The sequence below is a fragment of the Enoplosus armatus genome, chromosome 8, assembly GCF_043641665.1.
Source record: "Enoplosus armatus isolate fEnoArm2 chromosome 8, fEnoArm2.hap1, whole genome shotgun sequence".
NCBI classification, from domain to species: Eukaryota; Metazoa; Chordata; class Actinopteri; order Centrarchiformes; family Enoplosidae; genus Enoplosus; species Enoplosus armatus.
The window spans coordinates 22,860,546-22,883,854 of NC_092187.1; the positions used below are offsets into that span (position 1 = coordinate 22,860,546).

General features: G+C 41.9%; 4 protein-coding genes across 4 annotated transcripts; 3 read left to right on the forward strand and 1 right to left on the reverse strand.

Moving 5' to 3' along the window:
• Window positions 1–1,425: 1,425 nt before the first annotated feature.
• Window positions 1,426–11,485, forward strand: camk1gb (calcium/calmodulin-dependent protein kinase IGb). The gene is made up of 13 exons (XM_070910020.1): window positions 1,426–1,564; window positions 3,025–3,136; window positions 6,232–6,357; window positions 6,517–6,591; window positions 6,694–6,832; window positions 7,728–7,851; window positions 8,028–8,103; window positions 8,307–8,419; window positions 8,526–8,604; window positions 8,857–8,944; window positions 9,300–9,649; window positions 9,744–9,843; window positions 10,437–11,485. Exons 1-12 carry the CDS (start codon window positions 1,441–1,443, stop codon window positions 9,799–9,801), a joined length of 1,464 nt encoding a protein of 487 aa, XP_070766121.1. The 5' UTR covers window positions 1,426–1,440; the 3' UTR covers window positions 9,802–9,843; window positions 10,437–11,485.
• A 3,255-nt stretch (window positions 11,486–14,740) lies between these two features.
• Window positions 14,741–15,332, forward strand: g0s2 (G0/G1 switch 2). The gene is made up of 2 exons (XM_070911058.1): window positions 14,741–14,777; window positions 14,921–15,332. The coding sequence occupies exon 2, from the start codon at window positions 14,937–14,939 to the stop codon at window positions 15,285–15,287; it is 351 nt and encodes a 116-aa protein (XP_070767159.1). The 5' UTR covers window positions 14,741–14,777; window positions 14,921–14,936; the 3' UTR covers window positions 15,288–15,332.
• Window positions 15,333–16,164: 832 nt separating this feature from the next.
• taf8 (TAF8 RNA polymerase II, TATA box binding protein (TBP)-associated factor) lies at window positions 16,165–20,380 on the forward strand. Its single transcript, XM_070910631.1, has 8 exons — window positions 16,165–16,269; window positions 16,879–17,038; window positions 17,703–17,801; window positions 17,893–17,955; window positions 18,070–18,194; window positions 18,409–18,556; window positions 18,689–18,831; window positions 19,653–20,380. The coding sequence occupies exons 1-8, from the start codon at window positions 16,222–16,224 to the stop codon at window positions 19,791–19,793; spliced, it is 927 nt and encodes a 308-aa protein (XP_070766732.1). The 5' UTR covers window positions 16,165–16,221; the 3' UTR covers window positions 19,794–20,380.
• Window positions 20,192–23,078, reverse strand: LOC139289115 (ciliary microtubule-associated protein 3). Its single transcript, XM_070910632.1, has 5 exons — window positions 22,929–23,078; window positions 22,695–22,793; window positions 21,602–21,735; window positions 21,406–21,523; window positions 20,192–20,321 (listed from the first exon to the last, which is right to left on the reverse strand). Exons 1-5 carry the CDS (start codon window positions 23,076–23,078, stop codon window positions 20,256–20,258), a joined length of 567 nt encoding a protein of 188 aa, XP_070766733.1. The 3' UTR covers window positions 20,192–20,255.
• Window positions 23,079–23,309: the final 231 nt, after the last annotated feature.

The window sequence follows — 23,309 nt, forward strand, 5'->3', positions numbered from 1 at the left end:
GCACAAGCAGACTTGTTATGTGTCCTTGTCCTCTGTTTGCAGTAAACACAAGAGCAAAGACGGCCAACTGTGTTGTCAACGGGACCTGTCACAGCCTGCTGTATGTGGCTGTTTGTGCGGCAGGTGAAATGAGCACCTGATGCAGATTAATCCATAAGCCTGTTAAAGGTTGCCTCTGAAGACCACGGTGTCGCGCAGCATACTTAGAGCCTGATCACAGTCTGGGGCCCAGGTGAAATATGAAAACAAGTTTCCAAATACATTTCCTGAGACTGTAATCTGTAGCACTCTCTAATGAGACATGGATGGAACAAATGGCCTTCTTAACCTCCTAGGACCTGGCATCCACATGCGTGGACATCACATTTTGGGTTATATTATAATACTTAATTCTGCTTATATGGAAATTCAAAATTGTCCCCGTATGCAGAACCACATCATGTCAACAGATGATGCTTAGTTTTTATACTTATCAGGTCCCAATAAGCCCAAATAGCAAGATAGATTTATTAAGATAGAGCTTGGGTCTTAGGAGGTTAATACATAAATTACCACTGCTTTACAGGTCATTAATAAACTGTTAATAGGAGAATCTTTTGTGTTGCCAGATTATGAGAAATCTCTCTAGATGGTGTTTATCCTCCTCCAGCATGACAACTGCTTTGTCTGTTTGGTCAGCTGCCTACTGTGGTACATTTACAACTGTAGATATGACTTATTACTATGAGTACGCTTTATTAATGACTTATTAATACTTAAACATATAAACCTGATGGCTTACTGGTAAGTAAAATGAAACTGTGAATGTTCATTACTGCGTTACAACAGCATTTATTACCAAACAGAAATGATAAACACCATCAAAAGGGATTTTTCACAAGCTTATTATTGATTGATCTGTAAATCATTAGTTCATTATTTATCACGGTGCCTATAAAAATATTCCATTCGTATTAAGTTGGAAGTTTTCATGTTGTTTTACAGCATTGGATCAGAGTAGATTAAAAGTGTGTTTTTGACACTCATCAACAGAAAAAGACCTTTTAATATGAAACAGATAGAAAGTCCCATAAAATGATTTGATGTAACTATGAATTAAGATTATTAATAACAATTAATCTATAAAGCATTAATAAAGGGTTGATGTCAAAGCAACATTCTCTGATGTTGTGCATTTCAAAATGGTAGTCCACTTCTGTCACTGCTGCCTGCACAGCTGATGTGCGTGTGCGCGTACCTGCGCGTGCACGGGGAATGAGCTGTTTTCAATGGATCGTGCGTGTTTTTTTGGGGGGGAGAAGAAAAGCTGCTCATTTCTGCGCACGGCGCGCCGTTTCCTGTGAACCTGTGGAGGACGAATGATGCTGCAGCTTGAGCTGACGTCTTGAGTCTCAATGAGCACCGGGGAGACCGAGTCGGCCCCTCCCCTCGGCTCTCTCCATGGATGTAATCTCTGATTTGACAACAGGTATTTGTGAAGTCCCAGACAAAGTAATCTGTCCAGACGTCGGTGAGCAGCGCGCAGGAGAGTCAGAGCGGAGCCCCGACAGCGCACAGTCTCTCGGTAAGTCTCAGTCAGTCAGCTGCTGAACGAACATCTTCTTCACAAGTAGATCACTCAAACTACTGTTGTTCCATCTGGAGAGCTGCAGTTTGGGGACTGTTGTTTTCCCCCCGAACAAGACTCAGGTAGAGGGCCAGCGTTCGTCAGTCTACATAATTTGTATTCTGTGCGTAATTCGAGCAGTTTTGAGTGAGTCGTCTTCTGTGCGTCCACACTTGCTGGTGTTTCGATCAGAGCTGCGCGGTTCAGGCTTGATCTGAATGTCTGATCAGTTGCCTTTTTGCCGCAGAGAGATCTTCCCGCGGATGCCGCAGCTCGGTGCTGCCGGTGGCATCTGAGAGCAGAGAGGCTGCACGAGCTGTCACGCAGTTTGCAGCTGTTATTATCTTTGAGTCACGGTGTAAAAAAATAAATTAAAAAAGAACCCAGCAGGGAAGAGCAGGACTCGTGTAGAAATGTGGATCGCTGCTGCAGGTGTGGACCGCGGTGTTGGACATATCGTCCGCACCGGAGATCTCCTGCATGTTCTGACCTGCTCCGCTGAGTGACACCACAGCAGAAATATAACCACTGCGGGGGAATAAATGGTGTGTGGAGTGCGGAGATACGTTCAATGCCTTCAGTGTATTGTGTTACACACACAGATACTTGAGTTGATGAGGATGAGCGTGGGATTGATCCAAAAACTCAATCTGGTTTTTCTTCCTCATCTGTTGCTCATACATTCCTATGTGCCTGTACTGTGTGTTGTTGTTGTTGTTTATTCTGCATTTACAGTTATTTGTTCGAGGTTTATATATATATATATATATACTGTACAGTATTTATACCTGTGACGAGGTCAGGTCGCCAGATCAAGAGTTACTAATCCCTTATATAAGAGAAACGAGGGCAGGAAACCAAAGTGGGTGACTTGCTCATTTAAAGTGCTCCTAATCCTTCTCAGTACCTTCAGTTTTATTGGATAAGTCATTCTTCCTGACTTTCTAATCCCTGTAGATTATTCGTTATTCAAGCAAAGACAAGTAGTTTGCTTTACATAAGAACTTGGCATCACTGTGCGATGATCAGAGTGCTGCAGGGAGCCTCTTTTCCTTTCTGACAAATGCAGAAACATCAAGGCAACAGACTCCTCTTACTTCCCTCCTTGTTTGAGTCCTTGCAGTATCACACAGTCTCGTCTGACCCTGATACAGGACACCGAGCACCGTGCAGATTAGTGCGCTAACCTTTTGTCTGCCAGACAAAGACTCCTGCAGACGGTCTGAGCAGCGCGGCAGACACACCAACCTTCATACCTTCTGTCTCATACCTGTCTTCAATAATCCCAGAGGATTTTGCTGTTTATGATTATGAGGATGAGGGAGTCTGGACACTGAGACGGGATTATTGCAGTGCATTGTGGAACTCTGGTGTTGACATCTATCCTTAAGCCTTTTCTTTCTCCTTCATTCCGAAAGAAATCCCTGTAGAAGCGTCTGCAGACATGGGCCGCCAAGAGGCCGACCATGTGTGGAAGAAGAACACCGAAAACATCCAGGAGGTTTTTGACATCATGGAGGAGTTGGGATCGTAAGTACATTTTGCTCTATGTAAGATTTATTGACATCAAAAGTATTGATTCATTCCAGAAACTTTAATATTTATTGAGCTGACAAGCTTTAGTTTCCTGTCCAGTTTTTGTAGATACTGTACTGCACTTCCTGTATTTCTATGTTCCCCTGGGAATATTTTGCATCGCTGGATGTTTTGTTTATTTACCGATATTGAGGGCAAGTAAAGTAAAAAAACAAAAAAACAAGCACAGTGAAACTTTGTCTTGACTTGCTGTGGACATGCCGTGATTATAGACCCTCAACGTGCTGTTGGAGTCAGAGGACAGATTACTGGTTTGATTGGATTGACGTGGGGAGGCCTACTTTACTGAGGGCTTAGACAACAAGACGCTGTTAGAGGGTCAGTTAGTCTGACTGTCCTGGTGGCGTCTGGCTGTGAGGTCAGTTCATTCACAAAAAAGCACACAACTAAACATTCATTTTCCCACATTAAATCATTTTCTCTAAAGTCTTGTTGAATTGTGATACTATACTCTCCCAAAAAGAGCAGAAAATACAAAAATCTGATTAGAAAGCTGCACATAAAAATAATGAAAACTACTAACCTGTTATGATAATACATTAATCATTTAGATAAGTCTTTAAAACAAAAGCTCCACCTTCTCAGCAGTAAGATTCGCTGCTTCTCTTTGTCTAATGTGATAATGAAGTGATAAACTTTGGGTTTTTGATTGCTGGTCGCACTAAACAAGACATTTGATAACATCTTTAGGAAATTCTGATGGGCATCTTTCACTATTTTCCGACATTTCAGCAATGAAAATGTTAGTTAGTTGCAGCCCTAAAAGCAAGGAGGTGTTGATGTTGAAGTCTTTTTAGATAATAACCTCGAAGCATGCGTCTGTGTACTGTGCACACACTCAGTTAACAGTCTCCTGTGCTGGCCTAATTTCTGTGAGGTCAGCATTGATAACCAGCAGGTGTTCCCGCACTCTTGAGTGTTTAGCGAGTGGCTGCAGGACAGCAGATCGGAGGCCAAGCCAACAGTAAATAAAGGTGCGAGTACTTCAGAGCGCTGCCCGAGTGACGTCAGCGTGTTGCTGGAAAACAGAGCGTATCCGCGCTGAGGGCCGAGGAGGCTGCCGAGAGGTTTCACATGAACACATCAGCGGTGATTGGACTGTGAAGGAGGCGAGGGACCCTCCTGAGTACCGGACAGGATCTAATACGGGGTCCAATTCGTTTTCAGCAATTACTTTTTATTTCCCCAAACACTTTGAAAAACAAGTCCGGGAGCTTTATGGAGAAGTGGGCAAAGACATGTCAACAATTAATCAATTTCAAGACAGATCGATGCTCTGCAGTTTGCAAAATAATTAAAGACAAGGAACCAAAAGGCACATTGAAGGGTTACTGTTATTGTTCTGTCGAAGGTGTCGACAGAGTGACCCCTCTGAGCTGTTTTGCACATTCTCAGGTATACGATTTCCTTTTTTTTCTTCTTCCTGTCTTCCATCACAACAAAAGGAGGTGAATCCAGAGGGGACAGGAGATTGCATGGAAAACCAAACACAGCCTTTCCCACTGGCCCTCATCACACGTAGTGTAAACAACATCCTAATGATTTCCTGGCAATCAGGACGCAGTCTCTTCAGGGGTGAAAGTAGCTCCCAGAATGTCTCATTTCTGACTTTTAAGCTTGTGAAGTTACACACTCAAGTGATTTCTGATTGCCCTTTGTCTTTATTGTAAAAAAAAAAAGAAAAAGAAAAAAGGATTCTGTGTGACAGTCATCTGCGGGGCTTGATTGATGATTTCTCTTGAGAGTCTCAATAAGCTTCAAGGAGATCCTAGGAAGAAAATGAGCTCTGGTAACCAAGGAGAAATCAGCTGAGCGATGGGATGTGAAGTGATGCGATGATGTTGTGGGGGCAGCTTGTTCCTGTCTGCCTCCCTGAGCCGGCATTAAGCAGTGTGTGTGTGTGTGTGTGTGTGTGAGTGTGTGTGACAGGCATTTGCAACATCACTTTCTAAATGTGACACAATACAGTTATTAGAAAACATGCAAAATGGGAGATAAAACTGAAACAAAACATTGTGCTGTTAAATAAATACTATTGAAGGCACTCAGATCCTCCGGCAGGCGCGTGTGTCGAGCTTCATTGGAGTACATTCCTTCCTCCTTCAGGATCAGTGTTATTGCCTTACAGACACAGGGCAGGGTAATGATATCCCATGTCTGCCCACAGCCCTTGACACCTGTCTGTGACCTGACCTGTCCCTAAGTGGGAGCTTGTTGTTCCCGAGGATCCCTGCCGCACATGCTCAGTTTCTGACCTTTGCGCCGGGAGCCCTCAGCCCCGCCACTGTTTTCCATTGCGTCAGGGATAAAGGGCCTAATCCACCTGGTGGAACAACTATTCCCAGACAGCGCTGAAGATAGCATGAGCAGCACCGGGCTGAACAATAAGCCTCTGACATGTTAATAGTTAAGCCACAGAGATCTTTACTAGATCCTAATTGAACCCCTTGATATTGCTATTCCTGCCGTGTGTTGATTTTAATTCCGACGTTCTCCTAGAAACTGAGGCCGTTTCTATCTCAGTGACGTGATGAAACTATAGAATCCATAGTAATTATACATACTTACACAACAGGAGACGTTTTGTTTGTTTTGTTGACATTTTGTTTTTACACTTTTGCTTTTTGTATGGATCCAGGCTAGCTGTTTCCCCTTGTTTCCAGTCTTTATGCTAAGCTAAGCTAACCTTGCCTCAGCTTCGTATTGAACGGATATAAATGAGAGTGATATCGCTCTTTTCACGTAACTGTCGGCAACAAGGGGAATAAGTGTATTTCCTAAAATGTCAAACTATTAGTTTATCATAAACCCGTACAGTCAAATGGGACTCACATTACCACACTCTGAATCCTAAAGATTTTCATGTATTTGAAGCCCTGCAAGTGAATAATCTCTCCTAAAAAACTATCACATTTGTCACATTAGACGTATAAACAAAATAGACAAATGAAAGTAAGAGCTATCCCAGATCCCCGTTTTCATGTATCATCACGAACTCATACACAATGTGTTTGTGTGTTATTGAACAGGGGGGCGTTCTCCGAGGTGTACATGGTGAAGGAGAAGAAGACGGGGAAGATGTCTGCCATGAAGTGTGTGAAGAAGAAACAGAAAAGAGACCTCAATCTGGAGAATGAGATCGCTGTGTTAAGAAGGTAATTAACAACTTTCATTTCATATTCTCTCGCTGAGTCAGCGTGGGAAGTAATCGCATGGATCGACTTTCTCTTCTGGCTGTTGTTTATGTTGAAAATGTGTGAATTATGTTGTGGGATTATGTCATAATGAAAGCACCTTGTTATTTTCCTGAACAGAATCCAACACGAGAATGTGGTGGGGATGGAGGATTTCTATGAAAGTCGGACCCATTACTATCTTGTCATGCAGCTGTGAGTTTTTCTATTTGTTCTGTTGTTATTTAAAAGAGCAGGTTAGCTGATTAAAATGATATTTCAGATCAAATTGTGATGGTAGTGGTGTCTTCTTACCAGCGTTTCAGGCGGTGAGCTCTTCGACCGTATACTGGACCGGGGGGTGTACTCAGAGAAGGATGCCAGCAGCGTGATCCAGCAGGTGCTGCAGGCCGTTAGCTACCTGCACCAAAACGGCATAGTGCATCGTGACCTCAAGGTATCAGATAATATAACAAAACCATCCATTTGTATAGGCTGAAGGACTAGTGTTTAGTTCTTAAGGACAAAAGTAGAGTGTTAAAAAGATTTGATTGCTTTTTATTTATCTGATGTTTAAGTTGCTGCTTTGTTAGAATAATATACAAAATATATAAAAAAGATTATGCATTCTCAGAATTTAAATCACCTACTAATTTATGGAGCTTCACCACCAACAAACCACCTATTACAATCCACCCATCAATCACCAGGCTATTAAAACACTTTATGAAATGACATTATATCTAAATATGACAGTTCGTCAGAATGATAACTTTCACTTTCAATGCTTAAAGAAATAGTTTGACATTTTAGGAAATATGCTTATTGCCTCTCATGCCGAGGAAGAGAAGAGGAATATGAGAGTGGTCATATCTGTACATTCAATATGCAAGAGCTAGCAGACGGTTAGCTTAGCTTAGCATAACATGCCATATCTCGTTTGTTTAGTCTGTACAAAAAACAACATTTTATTTGTTGGCCAGGAGCAGCAACTTTCTTGGATTTTGTTAGCTTTGTACAGAGCCAGGCTAATTGTTTCCATTCTTAATGCTAAGCTAAGCTAACCGTCTGCTGGCTGCAGCTTCATATTTATTGGACAGACATGAGAGCGATATTGTTCATCTCATCTAACTCTGCAAAAAAAAAAAGCGTATTTACCAAACTTTTCGAACTACTCCTGTAAGTTCAAATCTCATGAATAAGTCTGTACTCGTACTTTGATAGAATTTTTACTGCAAGGCTTTTACTTTTAATGGTACAGCTCCATTTCCAGCAGTGGTACTATTATTTAAGAAGTTGTTCTGCCACAGATGAAGTAACACTTCTTCCCCTCTCTGTTTGTCCCCGTGCAGCCAGAGAACATCCTGTACTACAGTCAGGAGGAGACCTCCAAGATCATGATCAGTGATTTTGGCCTCTCCAAGATGGTAGACAACGACATCATGTCGACAGCCTGTGGCACCCCAGGATACGTAGGTAAGGAAACACGTCTGTCTAATGAATGATGTGTAGACGCGTACAGAGTGAGGGGCTGAAGTGGGTCAGAGAAATACAAGACACACAGGGGCGAAACACTAAGACAGTACAGACAATATGCAATATTTAAGCCTGTGTCCACCGGCTTAGCCTTGACATTATTCCCTCACTTTCAGCTCCTGAGGTTTTGGCACAGAAGCCCTACAGCAAGGCAGTGGACTGCTGGTCTATTGGAGTTATCACCTACATCTTGTAAGTATAAAGCCACGTGTGCACACATCAGTAGACGCTGCTGGTCATATATGTGTTTAGCATGACACAGTTACCTAAATACAGAATAATGAGGCAGGCATTGAGCCATAGCACCACCTAGTGAGCATCTACTATACATACTGTTCACCTGCACATGCACCTTATGGTGGAGCATTGAACAATGATAAATGCTTATGTTGCAGACTCTGTGGATACCCCCCTTTTTATGAAGAAAGTGAGACAAGGCTGTTCTCCAAGATCATGAAGGCGCAGTATGAGTTCGACTCGCCCTTCTGGGATGACATCTCTGAATCTGGTAGTTACACTGAGCATTAGCGCAGACACATTGTATAGCTTGCTAAGCAGATACTTTATTCCACCATACAGAGATACTAATGTGTGCGTCGTCTTTTAATCCGCAGCTAAAGATTTCATCCGTAACATGATGCAGAAGAACCCCAGCATGCGCTACTCCACTGACCAAGCGCTCAGACACCCCTGGTGAGTGTCAGCCTTCATCATGGGAGGATTTTGATACAAATATTGGTTATGATGCAAGAAATGGACAGTGAACCAAAATGTATTATAATGCTTAGATTTATAACATTTTAGTGACTCTACAAACTCACATTCATGAAAGAAATAGGTATGAAGTTCAGGTCGTAGGACACTGTGAGGTCACACAGATTGGTTCAGGATTAACCTCTACCTTGAAATAAATGTAAGCGCTCTGTTTCGTCATCTGTTTTCCAGGATTATTGGAAAGACGGCCCGGAGCCAGGACATCTACTATTCCGTCAGCGTTCAGATCCAGAAGAACTTCGCCAAGACCAAGTGGAAGGTCAGTCCTCGCTGATTTCTTGGCTTTGATGTGATAAGCTCATTAAGGACCTGCAGTTTATAGTAGATTAATCGGGTCCCTACCTAAATCCTCCCTGATTAAGGACAGTTTAATAAGATATTGTTCTGTAATCAAGGCCACTGACGGCTGATGTAGGGCTTTTACTGTCAGGGGAACCAAAGTGCACCTGATTGTTGAGCCGCAGAAAATTACTCCAAAACTTTCATTAAAAAAACTTGAATCTAATTGTCTGGACAATCTACTGACTGTTCAGCTTTGGTTGAGCGGGAGCTAAGTGTCGTCTTTATGGCTCTCAGATCTCTTCTTGAACCTCTTGTCTATGTTCACTTCACAGCAAGCCTTTAACGCTGCTGTGGCCATCAACCACATGAAGAAGCTGCAGCTGGCCCACTCGGAGCTGGTCCTGAGGCAGGCCAGCATCCCGGACATCAAGGTGATCGACGTGTCCTCCCCAAAGAAAAACCTCAAGCATCGCGACCCAGACAAGCTTGACCCCAAGGTGGCGGAGATCGACGGGAAAGCACCCGGGACGAATCACATGTCCCTGCCCATGAGCCACATCGAGCCGAAGAGCCATTACCACCCGCTGAAGGCCAGTCAGAGTCAGGGTCCTGCACACCACGCACCCTCTATAGCTGAGCAGGGCAAGCACGTCTACCACTCAGAGCCCGCCAACCTGAACGGGTGTGTGGAAACTTCATCTGATGTCGTGAATGTATTATTTCTGATATCGCAGCAAGACTGACGCATGATGGAACGTTTCCTCTTTTGCTTTCAGGTACGGTAAAAACCGCAATGGCAAGACGGTGCAGACTGGAGTTTGCTCAGTCATGTGAAGGCTGCATGAAGTTTACTTGGACGAAGGAGCATTTAACTTGGTAGGTTCAAGTAAAGCATTTGCATATTATAATCAAATACTGGGGCTGAGCAATATACAAATAAAAACCATACTGTGTTCATTTTCTCTCAAAAAACATATAAAAATAGTGATGATGTGATTTTTGCTGGGGTCTGTTCCAAACAAGCATTTTTCCCTTACGTCGGTCGGGGCATCTCTGTAGCACCACAACACTTCATTTATTATTCATAATAATTTATCATTTATTATTTATAATAGTATGTTGTGGCACATTTGACCTTGATAAAATTGCAGCTCCTGCGATTTGGATGTTGCACTTGACTATATTGCAATTTCGATAATATTTTGATTAATTGTCCAGCCCTATCAAATACACTGTAGTACTAGTAATAATAATTTATAATAATATAATAATAAGTAATTTATTAAACAAGTGTACAAAGTGCTTTCAATTACACACATTTATAAGCAGCAAATAAACGTTTAATAGATGTTTTGTAAGACTTTTCCATTGTTTGTTTGTCAATAGACTGTATGTCAACATATGTATGAGACATAAACGAACCATCTAGTGTGTGTGTCTCACCCTCAGTGTGTTTCTGCCCTCTGCAGGTCAGTGTTGCTGTGCTGACTCAGCATGCAGCTGTTTTGTGTCGGCGGGTCCCCCCCCCACTACTGAGAATGAGAAGCGGTTGATCCTCTGGCGGACCCTAGAGGTCTGCGAGGTCCACGCAGTCAGTGGGACATTTTTATTATGGAAAGAGTGCCTATGAAGCTTCCCGACAACCACACACACACACACACACACACACACACACACACTCGGACGCACAAGACTCACTTTAACTCACTTTAACTCAGACACACGGGGTAGACTTCAGTTAAACAGGACAGCTCAGACAGTATTGTCCCTCTCAGAGGGGGGGTGTGGTGGGCTCACCTGAGTCCAGGTGTCCAGCTCGTTTGTAGTGAAGCGGTCCCAGACCTCTGATGTCATCAAGGCTTTATATCACACTTCCTGGTTTTTGGTCAGGGAGAGCTGAACTCATCAGAGCACTTAGTGTCCAGGTTTATTACGGTTAGATGTTGTTTAAGAAAATACACACAATGCAAGAGAGATTATTGTACTTCTTCATGTCTAACATATTATCCTTTAGCCAGCCTGCATTTGTAAACACAATAGATTATATGGAAAAACTGCATGCTTACTGCTACAAATAAGCCATACATGTATGATCTATTCTGGTAAAGGTATCTCTTATTTTTGTTACCTTCCTTGTGATATTTATGATGATGTTTATTATTCTGTTTTATTTTTTCTAAAGTATGTGCTTCCTTCTTAAAAAAAGAATAAAAACTTAAAAAAAAAAGAAATAAAGAGAGCTATACTGACATGAGTTAAGAAAAAACAAACGCAAACATGATATACGTTCAAACTGACGGATCATTAACAGTGTAAATGCCACAAGTATATCCATAACTTGCCAACGTATAGCTCTCACATCAACCTGCTGGAATATAAAATGTCATTTATATTCACTGTAATAGAAGTTTCTCCACTTACTGTAAGTGGTTGATTCTGCACACTCTCTTTGCTCTTTGTGGCTTTGTATTGATGCATTCATCAGATTTTGATCTAGTCTATGTTTTGTGCTGAAATCCCTGTGAACTCATAAATAAAGCCTGTACAGAATCTGCATTCGTTTTGCTGCCACTTTGTTTGTCTCCTCTTTTCTGTTTCTCTCTTCATGGAAAAATAAATCAACGCCAATCTTTGAAAAATATATAATTGAAAGATAGAACAGAGTAATTGATAGTAAATCAGTAGCAAATTCACATCGAGTTGTTGCCACTGTGACACAAGACAGTACTTTAAAATGACAAATAAATGGGAATCTGAGCTCGGAGAACACTTTGAGAATGAAACGTAGAATGAAATGTATACGAATGTCCATACATGTCACCGTTACTCATGCAAATATTTGGACAGATAAATGGAAAGTTAGAAAAGGAAAACAGATATTTTCAAGCCTAGATCAGAATGATGGAAAATAAGACTAAAACTATTATCATGTCTTTGGTCACTGACTGACACACGTTTGGACTGGAGGTTTTTCTTTTTATAAATATTATTTTTGCAAAGGAATCCCACGACTGCAGACTGTTGAGTAATCGCTGAATGTTTTAGATGTTCATATTAATTAAATATTCTTTTTCTTACATCAAGAAAATGTAGTATAACTGCACATTGGCTCAGTGAGGAAACACCTCCCCCAGGAGAAGGAACAAGCAGATTAAAAGAAGGGTGGAAACAAATACCTACAGTAAAGACAGAAATGGCTTAAAAAATTACGTTATAAATTGTCATCTTCTAACAAATTGAAACATAAGCATGAATGTTTATGTTGAGTCATAATGATAAATTATTTTTACATTTTATTTATATTTTTTAAATATTTATTTTTCTTTTTTCAGTTTTTTACCTGAAACTACTTTTGTAGGTTCTTTGCTAATTTAACAGAGAAATCAAAACAAAATTTTTTTAAGAAATAAGTCCTTTTACCTGATTGTGTGACCGGACGGGTATCCCTAATTAAACTAACCTCCAAACCAATTACCAGGCTGTACTTCTGCAGCAGATTAGATGACACATCAGCGCTTCAGACGCAGCCAGGATTAACAGGCGCGGTGTCTTAAGAGCAGCAGGTTTCAGCCAAAGTAAATTACAGTAAGCCAGCAGATACAAAACCCGTCCTTGCAACCAAGTTCAAACTTTAAGTTGCAGCTTTTATCAAAACATATGAATCTGGAAGTCCTCTCCAATGTTCTGAAGTGTATGCTGCCTTAATAGACATATATTTTAGTGTCATATTCAATTCTCTGTGTCCTGCATTTTACTGTAAGCACTGGTCAGCCTTTTCTAAGATGGTGTGTCATGTGTGTGTCATTCCCTTTGATTTTTATACTTACACACCCAGTGTATACTTACCCTTTTCTCCCCTGACCTCCTGTTGAAAGAGTTTTCACATCTATACACACCATAAACCCTCCTCACCCCCCAACCACAACATGGTTGACTTGGTGAAGTCCAGAGTAGAGACAGACTGTCCATTCAAGCAGAAGCAGTCAGAAATATGGGGCAAAGGTCTCCAAACAGTCTCAAACTTTTCCCAGCAGAGGCAAGCAAACATAAATGCCCAGAATCCGAACCAGCTCAAATAAGAACATTACTGACAGTGTAATCATCGTGATATTAAAAGCAACGTTTGTGGAAAATCTGCACTTCACAACTGACGGGGGAAAAGGTTGTTCTTGAATTTAACCAGATTTCATCAGTGCTGAGTTAAAAAGTTCAAATGTTGATCAATAAACCACCAAAACAGTAATTGCACCATGAGCTGTGCGGAGAGTTTTTGTTTTGTTTTGTTTTGATTTGTGTTAAAAGTGTGTACTTTCTTATTTTTTTTAAATATTTTGCAATTACAGAGATATTGCAATAAAAATACGTAATGGACATTTAGAAGAAAATACATGCATATGATCGTTGTTTTAATATTGTTAATATGTTTTTGAACCTTTGTGCCTCTCCTCATTTTGAGGCTCTGTTGGTGAAAAACAATGAATAAAACAGATGAATGAGACTGAGGGTCTACAACTCCGCTCGCTGAGCGTGCTAACATGCTCACAATGACAATGCTAACAAGTATAATGTTTACCATTATGTTAGTTTAGCATGTTAGCATGCTAACATTAGCTAATTAGCAGTAAACACAAAGTAAAGCTGAGGCTGATGGGAACATCATGAGTTTTGCAGGTAAATCAAAGCATAGGACAAAATTGACCAGATGGTGGCGCTACATGAAAGGTCAGGGGATCACCAAACTTATTACAATTCATCCTGAGGGGACCATGAATGTGTGTACCAAAGGTCACAGCAATCCATCCAATGGTTGACGAGAAAATCAAACTGGATTACATATCATGGTGCCGAGCGTCCATCATCATCATCATCATCATCATCATCTGGTGTGCAGATGCTGAACCAACATGCAGACGTCTCGTGTTGTTGGCCGGTTGTCATTTTCACTGAGAGCTAATGACACATGTCTCTCTGTGACAAAGATCAGACACATTTCACAACTCACTTGCCTGACTTCACTCCCTCCTCCCCTGCACTGAGGGGATGGGGTCAAAGGGCAGCGTTTCAGACGAAGACACACACACACACACACACACACACACACACACACACACACACAGAAACGATAACCCCCGCAATCTCTCACTGCTTCATTGTCAGCTCCACGGCCAGACAGTGGACATGAGCAGGAGCAGCTCAGGACTGCATGATTCGGGCGACTCTATTGAACCTTATCTCTCAGCGTTCAATAAGGGGTATTCTATATGTAACCATACAGTTGTCAAACAATGTCTTCCAGCCAATAAATGGGACTGGCTCTCCACAGTGTCACATACTGTGATTGGACGCTATTCAAGCTCTCCTGATGAGGATCAATGTTTATGCTAACAGGCCACGCAACACGAACCAACCACTCACGTTGTTCAATGTTCAGTGACAGTGTTTATATGATTTATGCTCATTCTGTGCGTTGGATCGCAGCATGGTTAGAGGTCTTTTTGAGATTAACATTACATTACGTTGCGTCACTGTATCTGCTGCCTAACACACGGACCTCATGTGATGTCACATGCGCGGTTTCACCTACTGGGACTATTTGCTTGACATCTTGTCCTGGATACACTTGCCCTTTTACCCAAAACAGGCCCTAATCTCCAAAAAGTGTGAGCAGCAGCCTCATGAATATGCATTTTGCCGCCACTGTGGGAGTTGATCTGGCTCCACTTGTACTTAAATTGCAGGATCTGCCGTTGTCTCTCTGCCTGCGAATACCTGACCGGGCCTAACACCCAGAGATTGGGCTGTGCTTCAAAGTGAGTATCTGCCAAAAACAGCATTTTATCTTTATAGTAGAAGGACTGACTTCAGTTTATACAAAGTACTTTGTTTTCAGCACATTCAACAGGTTTATTGGACAATTTTCTTTAACAAAACATTTCTCCTTATCCTTCAACAGATCACTCAAACACAATATGGAAACCATTGGCGAGATCATCCCATTTGCTAAGGAGATGCTACACCAGAGGCCCAGCCGGGGCATGCTGAAGATCTACATGCTCGGCTCCACTCTGGCGATGCTCGGAGTGGTTGGTGGACTGGTGGAAACGGTTCTCCTGCCATTTGTGGAGCAGGAGACGTTTGAGGACACACCAGTAGAGCAGATCATGGAGAAGAAGAAGAAGAAGCAGGTGTTGAAGTCACACACTACCTTGGTTGGCCCTGAAGTTGTGGACGTGCTGGAGACGGCAGCGATCGAGTCCAAAGCCAAACATCTGGTGACCGCTGGGCGGAGAAGCTCGTCCAACCGCTTATATGCTTCTTAAAGAAACCCTCCCCTCCTGATGAAAATGGACATGACACTTGCACTGTTGATGGTAACGGTGGTAAATTAAATCACCATGTTGAATTGGTCACTTTGTACTCGTTCTTTTATTTCAGATTTGGTTAAACACTGTTGACTGGTAAAACAAAATGAGATGGGTAGATACACTGAAAGCTGCAGGGTACAGTGATGTCTGGCTGCTGGGCAGCAGATACTTGTGGATGTGAAAAATGGAATGTGTGGGATTCATTTTGCACTCTAATAAAGCTATTTTTCAGGTAGTAACTGATCCAGGTCATGATGTTACAGTGATATAGCCCCATGTACATGACAGATAGATAGATCACAAATAGATGTATTTATAAGGACATGAAATACATTTCTAAATTAAGAGAAGAGTAAGTTTGAGGGGCCATTTAACCATGGCACATTTGATGAATTTAATATCTGTGTGACAAATGTATGCTTAGTACACTAACATTGCCACTCTTTCCCCATGTTACTAATGAGAGGAAAGGCATCCACACATCCAGATCAGTTGTATTCACATAATTTTCATATTCAACAAACCATTCAGTGAACCCTGGTGCACGAAAGCATCTGCATTTGATATGTTTCTCCACTCTTTTATTCAGGTTTTTTTTTTCTTTAAATTGCCCCGTCTGTATATTCAGTGAGAAAAAAAAAATTAAAACTGGATTGACACGATAAAAAAATAATAAAAACATAAAAAAAAGTAGTTGTAATTCTCCATGTGAACACTAGAGGGCAGTAAACATACTGTGGGTTGATTTCAACATCCGGTTTGGGTGACGGAAACGACGACATAAATTCACACCGTGTTTACTAACGGCGGCTAAACGGCCGTTGGACAAATACAGTTGTTTGTCAGTTAAATTAGATTAATCCAACGAGTTGAGTCCAAATAATTAAAGATGGCGGATCCCGCGGTGGCATCGGGAGGTTCACTGAATGCAGGAGGGGTAAAATAATTTATTTTTTTATACTACTGTCATCAGGAGCTAACGTTAGCCAGGCTGACGGTTAAGCTAGCAGTCAGTCAGATCAGGCAGTAGGAAGAGAGGCGTCTGCGCTGAATGTGTCTTAACAAGGATTAATAACTTAAAACAACAACTCTTGAAACCAGTATGAACCTGCTGTACTTCGTCACAGAGCATACGGTTAGTTACGTCACCGTTTATATAGCTTTAGTTATAGTTGTCTGCAAATGCTAATGAATTAATGTATCCCTTTCTGACAAATGTTAGCTAATTTAGTATATAGCTACATTTGCACGTCGTTTATTGAGTTCTGTACAGACTCAATAACCGCGTTTATCTGCTAACAATGTGAATACCATGCAATGCATAATAAATTGGTATGTCATTTCTGTAACACCTGTTAATGTGTACTTGTACTCCAGTGAGTCAAGCCTTCATTAACTGGTGATACTGTGTTCATGTTTTTAGATTCTGGCTTCGTACCTTCGCACTCAATTTGTAAATTTGTATCTTTCATTCTGTGATGAGGCATGGGGATCATCATGTTTCCGATATACATATTATATCTGTTATTTCATGTATGTCTTTCAGCGGGGGAGTGGTGGTAAAGCAGCTTCCAGCCCAGCAGAGAACTACCACCTGGCCCGACGCCGCACCCTGCAGGTTGTTGTCAGTGCCCTCCTGACAGAGTGTGGCTTCGAGAGCGCGGAGAAGGCAGCGGTGGAGACGCTCACCGAGATGATGCAGAGCTGTATGTGTAGTAGAGCCTCCACCCACTGATGATGTTCGTTTTCCTCAGAGCTGCATAGCTGAATATTTTAGCGTATAAAAAGGACAGCATGCTTTATTCACCAAATGTTTTCGACTAACTTGCCTTCATCAGGGTGGTGTTTTTAAAAGATGGGTGTAATGTTTTTTAGGTTCAGAAAATCAGGATTGACGTTACATCTTATTAAAACAAAAGACAGAGCCACATTAGCCACGGTTGTTTTTTTAGTTAGTTTTTTTTTTTTATAACAGTCTGTTGTTTTATTGTTTATTATATCTTGATTTTCTACTTACGTCTCTATTGCACTATCCTGTATGCTGCTGGAACAATGCAAGTTTCCCCGCTGAGGGATTAATAAAGGATTATCTTATTTTAGGTGCAACAAAGAGAACACTGGTACTAGATTGGTATTCTGTAATGGCAGATACATTGAGTTCAGGTATCTGCAATTACAGAGTACCAGGGTAGGAGTAGTGCATGCCTTTGAGTTGCTGTACAATTTGTAGCAGCTTTGTGTACTTTCACCTATTATTGTAATGATTCAAAAAATTACCAATTGCATTTGTTGATTATTCCTGCAATGACCCATTCATTCGTTATAGCCGCAGATACTTTTCTAAACCACAATGTTTTGTCCTTGTTTCAGATATAACTGAAATAGGTCGGTGTGCGAAAGCGTATTGTGAGCACACAGCCAGAAGCGTGCCGACCCTGTCGGATACAGTGGTCACACTCATTGAAATGGGTAAGTACTGGAGGACACCAACATCTGAATTATATATCATTAACACAACGTAAAACGGAGGACATCAGTTAATCTGTTTGTGTCACTGCAGGTTTCAATGCCGACACCCTTCCTGTGTATGCCAAGAGATCACAGAGGATGGTTATAACTGCCCGTAAGTGGGCGCTCTGTCTCCCTTTCTACATTGATTCTAATGTGATTACTGAAAAATGACCTTCTTGACATAGCTGTGAACTTTTTCTTTGTGTTTGGATTTTCTGAATTTCAGCTCCAGTGACGAACGCGCCTTTGACCCCCAAAGCACTGTCAGCCGGACAGAAACGCACACATCCGGCTCACATCCCCTGCCACTTCCCAGAGTTCCCTGACCCTCACACCTACATCAAAACACCCGTGAGTCAGAACTTTTCTTGGTCATAATAGAGATCCTGAAATAATGTAATACTGTATATGAAGATAAAATATAATCCATTAATGTTGGTTCTTCCGTAATGACATGGAAACACCCTTCAGTTTCATCACTGCGCTCATCAAGCTGCAAGGCCTTTATTATCTGTGACATATACAATTCAGAAAGTGAAGTGTGTGTTTTCCTTTCTGCGCTCAGACGTTCAGAGAGCCTGTGTCGGACTACCAAGTAGTGAGAGAGAAGGCCGCGAGTCAGAAGAGAGACGTGGAGCGAGCGCTCACACGCTTCATGGCCAAGACCGGAGAAACTGAGAGCCTCTTCAAAGACGACATCACTGCCTTCCCATGTGAGTGATTCTACCCAGCAGACCTGCATTTCAAAAGTCAAGTATTCAAACAAGACGTGTCTGCTGTATTTTGTGTGCATGTCTGTTGTGCAACAGAAAGCATACTGTAAGTCCCTGTGATTGTGTTGTCAGTGATCGCAGCTCGACCGAGTACCATCCCATATCTCAGCGCCCTCCTGCCCTCAGAGCTGGAATTGCAGACTCTGGAGGAGACAGACTCCTCTGAGCAGGACGACCAGACAGACAGCGAGAACACAGCAGGAAACATCATCACTGTAAGTCTTCACTACTGGAACTTGCCCAGTGTCTCATATAGTCTGTGTTTTCCTACCATCAGGGCCTCTTGAGTTCCCGTGATTTAAAGTATTACGTCCTGGGAATGTACCACTGTTTCCCTGGGATTCCCGGGACTTCTTACCATAAATTACATTTTATCCAGAGAGCTCGGGATATTTCATCGTAAAATTACAGCTATTCAAATGTTCTGGTATAATTATCTTACATACATTATATGTGGTTTTGATTTTTTGTATATTTTCAGCAAAACAGAAAATTCTACAAAAACAGCACACTGCCAACCATACAGAATTGTTTTGTTCTGTTTTTTACATATCCTACATAACGTCACCAGTTTAAATGATGTCTGAGTGGTTACAGAGGAGTGTATGGTTATTACTGGTTAAAAGAAAAGAACGAAAATCCCTCTCAGATTAGCTGAAAGGCAGATCCAGTTTTATTACCACAACAGCATTTCAAGGTTGGATTTGTTCTGGTTACATCAGTGAGGTTTTGAGAAGGCGTCTTTGTTCAAGTACATGTGAATGTCCAGTACAAAACCACACACACGCACAAATGCTAAAAATCCTGTTCCTGCGGGTAATTTTCCTCAGAACTGGAAGCAGGATTTGGTACAAATTACCTTGAAATACTATTCCAAATTCCTGGCACTCAACCCTACTGTAGATGTTTATAATAGAGCTTTTGACATTCCTTTGTCCATTGTCAAACATTCCTTTAAATGTGAAGTGTGATGTATGGCAGAGTCTACTACAACTATTGCTCACTTCCATCTTTTTCCTCTGTTTCCCTCATTCAGGATGATCCAGGGGCTGACAAAGAGAACTCCATGCTTCCTCCGAGCGGCGTCGTCCCCTCTGCAAAGGCCAGCGAGGACAACGTGATCGACAATCCGTACCTCCGACCGGTCAAGAAACCAAAAGTGAGGAGGAAGAAATGAGTCCGGACCCACCTGAACCAACAGACTCATGTTTGCCACAGTGGTTGGTGCTTTCAGCAGGCCAGTCGGTGATTCCCTCCTCAGGGAGGGGCGCCCGGTGTTGACCCGGGACCAGCGACTGCTTTTCCTCAATGCTGGGATCAGTACTGCTGCTGGCTTTTTGTATAATGACTTCTATTGAAGATAACTTGTTATGTTGTGTTGTCATTTTTCCAGCAAGCACTCACTTTGTTTAAAATGTGCGTAACATCACTTTGTAAGCAACATCATAGTGAAACATACAAAGCAAACAGGAATACAGTCATTTTGTGAATAAAGAAATATATGTTTCTTTTTTTTTAAATCAGAACAGTTTCAGTCCAGTAAATTGTTTTGTTGACAATAAAAGTCCAGGAACATAATATGATAAAGGCACCATGTCATATCAGTGTCATGATGGGTTTTCATCCGTCAGCTGCAGAGTTAATAGTACAAACTCAGGTAGGCCACTCTGCTCCTGTGCTTCAGGAACTCCTTCTCGCTGTTTAGCTGAAGAAAAAAAAAAAAGAAGAGTCAGGCGTTGCTCCATATAACGACACATTATGAAGTTGTCCCATCAAATAAAAATCCTATATTTGTTTAGCAGCAGCTGTGTAATTTTGTCCAGGATTCAGGAGAGGTCAGGAGCACTGTTGGAACTGCTTTTCTATCAGCACATCAAACTCTTTAAAAGGAATAGTACGACATTTTGGGAATACGCTTTGCTTTCTTGCTGAGAGTTAAGAAGATTGATACCACTCTCATGTCTGTGGGTTAAGTACAGAGCTCTATAAGGACCACTCTTATATCTGTGGCGGCAGCTTGCCTGGCTCTGTCCAAAGGAAAAAAAAAACATCTGTCGAGCAGAAACTCGGGCGGGCGTTGTTATGGAAAACAGTCCTGCGCTAAAACAATGAAGGAGCTGTATTTGTGTGGACGTGTTGTTTCAGGAACCGGTGAGAGTTTGAGGTGTTGTCAGATGCCGAAACATTGCAGAGATTTATAATTCTCTGAGACAGGATTTTACAACTCAGTGATCATTTTATCTTTCACCACAACTTTGATTGCGAGGCAAACAGTAGAAATACGTCGTTACAAAGTAATTTAACAATGTGTGATTGGCCAACGCAGCGCCTCGCCGGATTACGTCACATTGTGGTCCAGCAGGTTGAACCAGGTTCAACTTTTTGCAGGACGACCCTGTGTTTTTATATGTTTTCGCTGGAAGTCACTGCACCTGGCCAAGAAACAGTCCAGCACATAACCCCCCCATAAAATGTTTGGATTAAATGAACGAGATGTGTTTAATTATGTGCTATTAAGAGATTTCGTTACCTTTGAAATGACTGCGCCTGGCTAGCCGTTTCCCCCTGTTTCCAGTCTTTATGCTAAGCTAAGCTACGTTCAAAAAATGATATAAACATTAAGCTGTAATGTCCTCACTGTTTAAATCTTGTATCCCCGGTTTTAGCTTGAAAATGGACATGGGTTTGCATGTACTGTATGAACCGGGTGCCATTTTGTGTTTGTTTTACATTTTGGGGTCAAAACCTTCAATTGGCCAAATTCACAGAATGGGGCTTGCTTCACCCACCTTCACCCTGAGAGACTTCTTCTCCAGCTGAGGCAGTCTGGACCAGTCTGGACTCCCAAAGCACATCGGCCAGCTCACTTTCCTGTTAGTCACTGCGTCGTGAGCGTAGGTCCCCGGGCTGTATCACAGAATAAACATCTGTCAGCTCTCTTTGGCACTGTTACATTATAAAGCTGCGTGTCTGTGCGTCTCTCACCCTGGGCTGTCCTCAGCTGAACATGACATGCTTTTAAACCTCTGTGTGGTTGAGTTGAAAGGTCTTTTCCCAGGAGGGGGGACTCTGGACTGGCTTTGATCCTGCTGGTATTGTTGTGGGGAAGGGGTCACTTTCTGCTGACAGAAATTGTGAAAAAAATAATGTTCAAATCAAAGCAGTAGTGGCTGAGATGTCCTGAGTTTTAGTACCTAGTATGTACTAGTATGTACTATGGGTCAAGCTCCAAAAATGCCGGAAATACCCCTTCTACAGACCCTCCCTGCCTGACAGTGGTGGAAAGGAACTACGTCCATTTACTCAAGTACTGTACTTAAGTAAAGTACAAGTACCTCAAATTTGTACTTGAGTATTTCCATTGTATGCAACTTTTTCTCCATATTTATATATATTTATACATACCCTTCCTGTCCAGTGAAAAGCATGTATCGCCAAATTTGGTGATTTTGAATTTGAATGTTTCTGATAAACTGACGGATTAAGTGAAAATTCTCCTACTTCTTAAAATAAATAAACTATTTAAAACCAATCTTGGATTGGCTGGAAAATGCCACAAAGCTGAAAACAGGGCTGTTTTTCAGAGCTCATGAAAAGCTTTAAAGACTCGTGGCTCTCCCTGGACAGCGACGCTACAAACATGATGATCTTCTAGACTATGATGCATTGCTGCACAACCTTAAACATCTACAGCAGTAAAATGCAACATACACATTAATGCAGCAGTAATATTAATCCAGCAAAACACTTGACAGGGACAATTCTACTGCACAATGAGTACTTTTACTTTTGATACTTTAAGTACATCTTGCTGATAATACTTAGATATTTTTATTTAAGTAAGGTTTTTGAATGCAGGCTTCCTGTTAAAAGGTTTCAGTTTAAAAAGCTGGAAGCTGGAGCACCAAGCACCTTTTCAGGGCCAGAGATATATCATACAGCATGCTGAGGAGCTCTCCTTGTGACAAATAAACTGAACTTCATGAGTAAAATAAACCAACACTAGCTTCTGAAATGTGCTCTCAGTACACGGTTGACACAACAGGTAACTCACCTGAGGTCAATGTGTGTCATGTACCTTGCTGCAGGGCGGAAAGCGAGCTGCTGTCCTCGCAGAGAGAGCGTATCCTCTCTTACTCCCCGGGGTCCTCTGTGAGTCATAAAGTATGGTGCCAAACTGTGAAAGGAAAAGGAAAGATTTAAGCCTTTTGTCGTACAATGAGCACACAGCAAACGACCAGCAGAATATGGTTTGAAACACACTGATTTCTGTATCAAAGACGCGTCAATCCGTCACCAAACCTCCACAAACCTCATGGTTGTCATAGCAGCCGGGGCCGACATGTGGCGCTTCCTGTCGTGACATTTGGTTTCCCAGCCGGTCCGGTGCATAATGCCGGGGAAAGAGTCTCCTCTCCTGAGAGCTGCCGAACGACACCCTGTGGACAGGAGCTGCTGACATTTTGGAAACAACTTGTGGGCAAACACTAAAGGGGGGAAGAAAAAAAAAAAATAGAGTTACGCTACAACACAGTTAGCTTCGTCTCGACCTGCCATGACGTCGTCGTGTTTTCACTTGCTGTAACTATGGCAACCGAGGTGCCACATAGGTTATGCAAATGAGTGCCATTTCCTTATTGGTGTGACACGTGACTTGTGTATTTGCATTCAAAACGTTAAAAACAACACAATT

What these genes read in the sequence shown, in the direction of transcription:
- camk1gb (XM_070910020.1), top strand. Translation starts at nt 1,441, where the DNA reads ATGGATGTAATCTCTGATTTGACAACAGGTATTTGTGAAGTCCCAGAC. An exon ending in TAGTGCATCGTGACCTCAAG is followed by an intron (nt 6,833 to 7,727) that starts GTATCAGATAAT and finishes GTCCCCGTGCAG; the next exon opens with CCAGAGAACATCCTGTACTA. An exon ending in TCGCCAAGACCAAGTGGAAG is followed by an intron (nt 8,945 to 9,299) that starts GTCAGTCCTCGC and finishes TTCACTTCACAG; the next exon opens with CAAGCCTTTAACGCTGCTGT.
- g0s2 (XM_070911058.1), top strand. Translation starts at nt 14,937, where the DNA reads ATGGAAACCATTGGCGAGATCATCCCATTTGCTAAGGAGATGCTACAC.
- taf8 (XM_070910631.1), top strand. Translation starts at nt 16,222, where the DNA reads ATGGCGGATCCCGCGGTGGCATCGGGAGGTTCACTGAATGCAGGAGGG. An exon ending in GAGGATGGTTATAACTGCCC is followed by an intron (nt 17,956 to 18,069) that starts GTAAGTGGGCGC and finishes TCTGAATTTCAG; the next exon opens with CTCCAGTGACGAACGCGCCT. An exon ending in CAGCAGGAAACATCATCACT is followed by an intron (nt 18,832 to 19,652) that starts GTAAGTCTTCAC and finishes TCCCTCATTCAG; the next exon opens with GATGATCCAGGGGCTGACAA.
- LOC139289115 (XM_070910632.1), bottom strand. Translation starts at nt 23,078, where the DNA reads ATGTCAGCAGCTCCTGTCCACAGGGTGTCGTTCGGCAGCTCTCAGGAG. An exon ending in GCTTTCCGCCCTGCAGCAAG is followed by an intron (nt 21,736 to 22,694) that starts GTACATGACACA and finishes TTCTGTCAGCAG; the next exon opens with AAAGTGACCCCTTCCCCACA. An exon ending in AGAAGTCTCTCAGGGTGAAG is followed by an intron (nt 20,322 to 21,405) that starts GTGGGTGAAGCA and finishes TTTTTTCTTCAG; the next exon opens with CTAAACAGCGAGAAGGAGTT.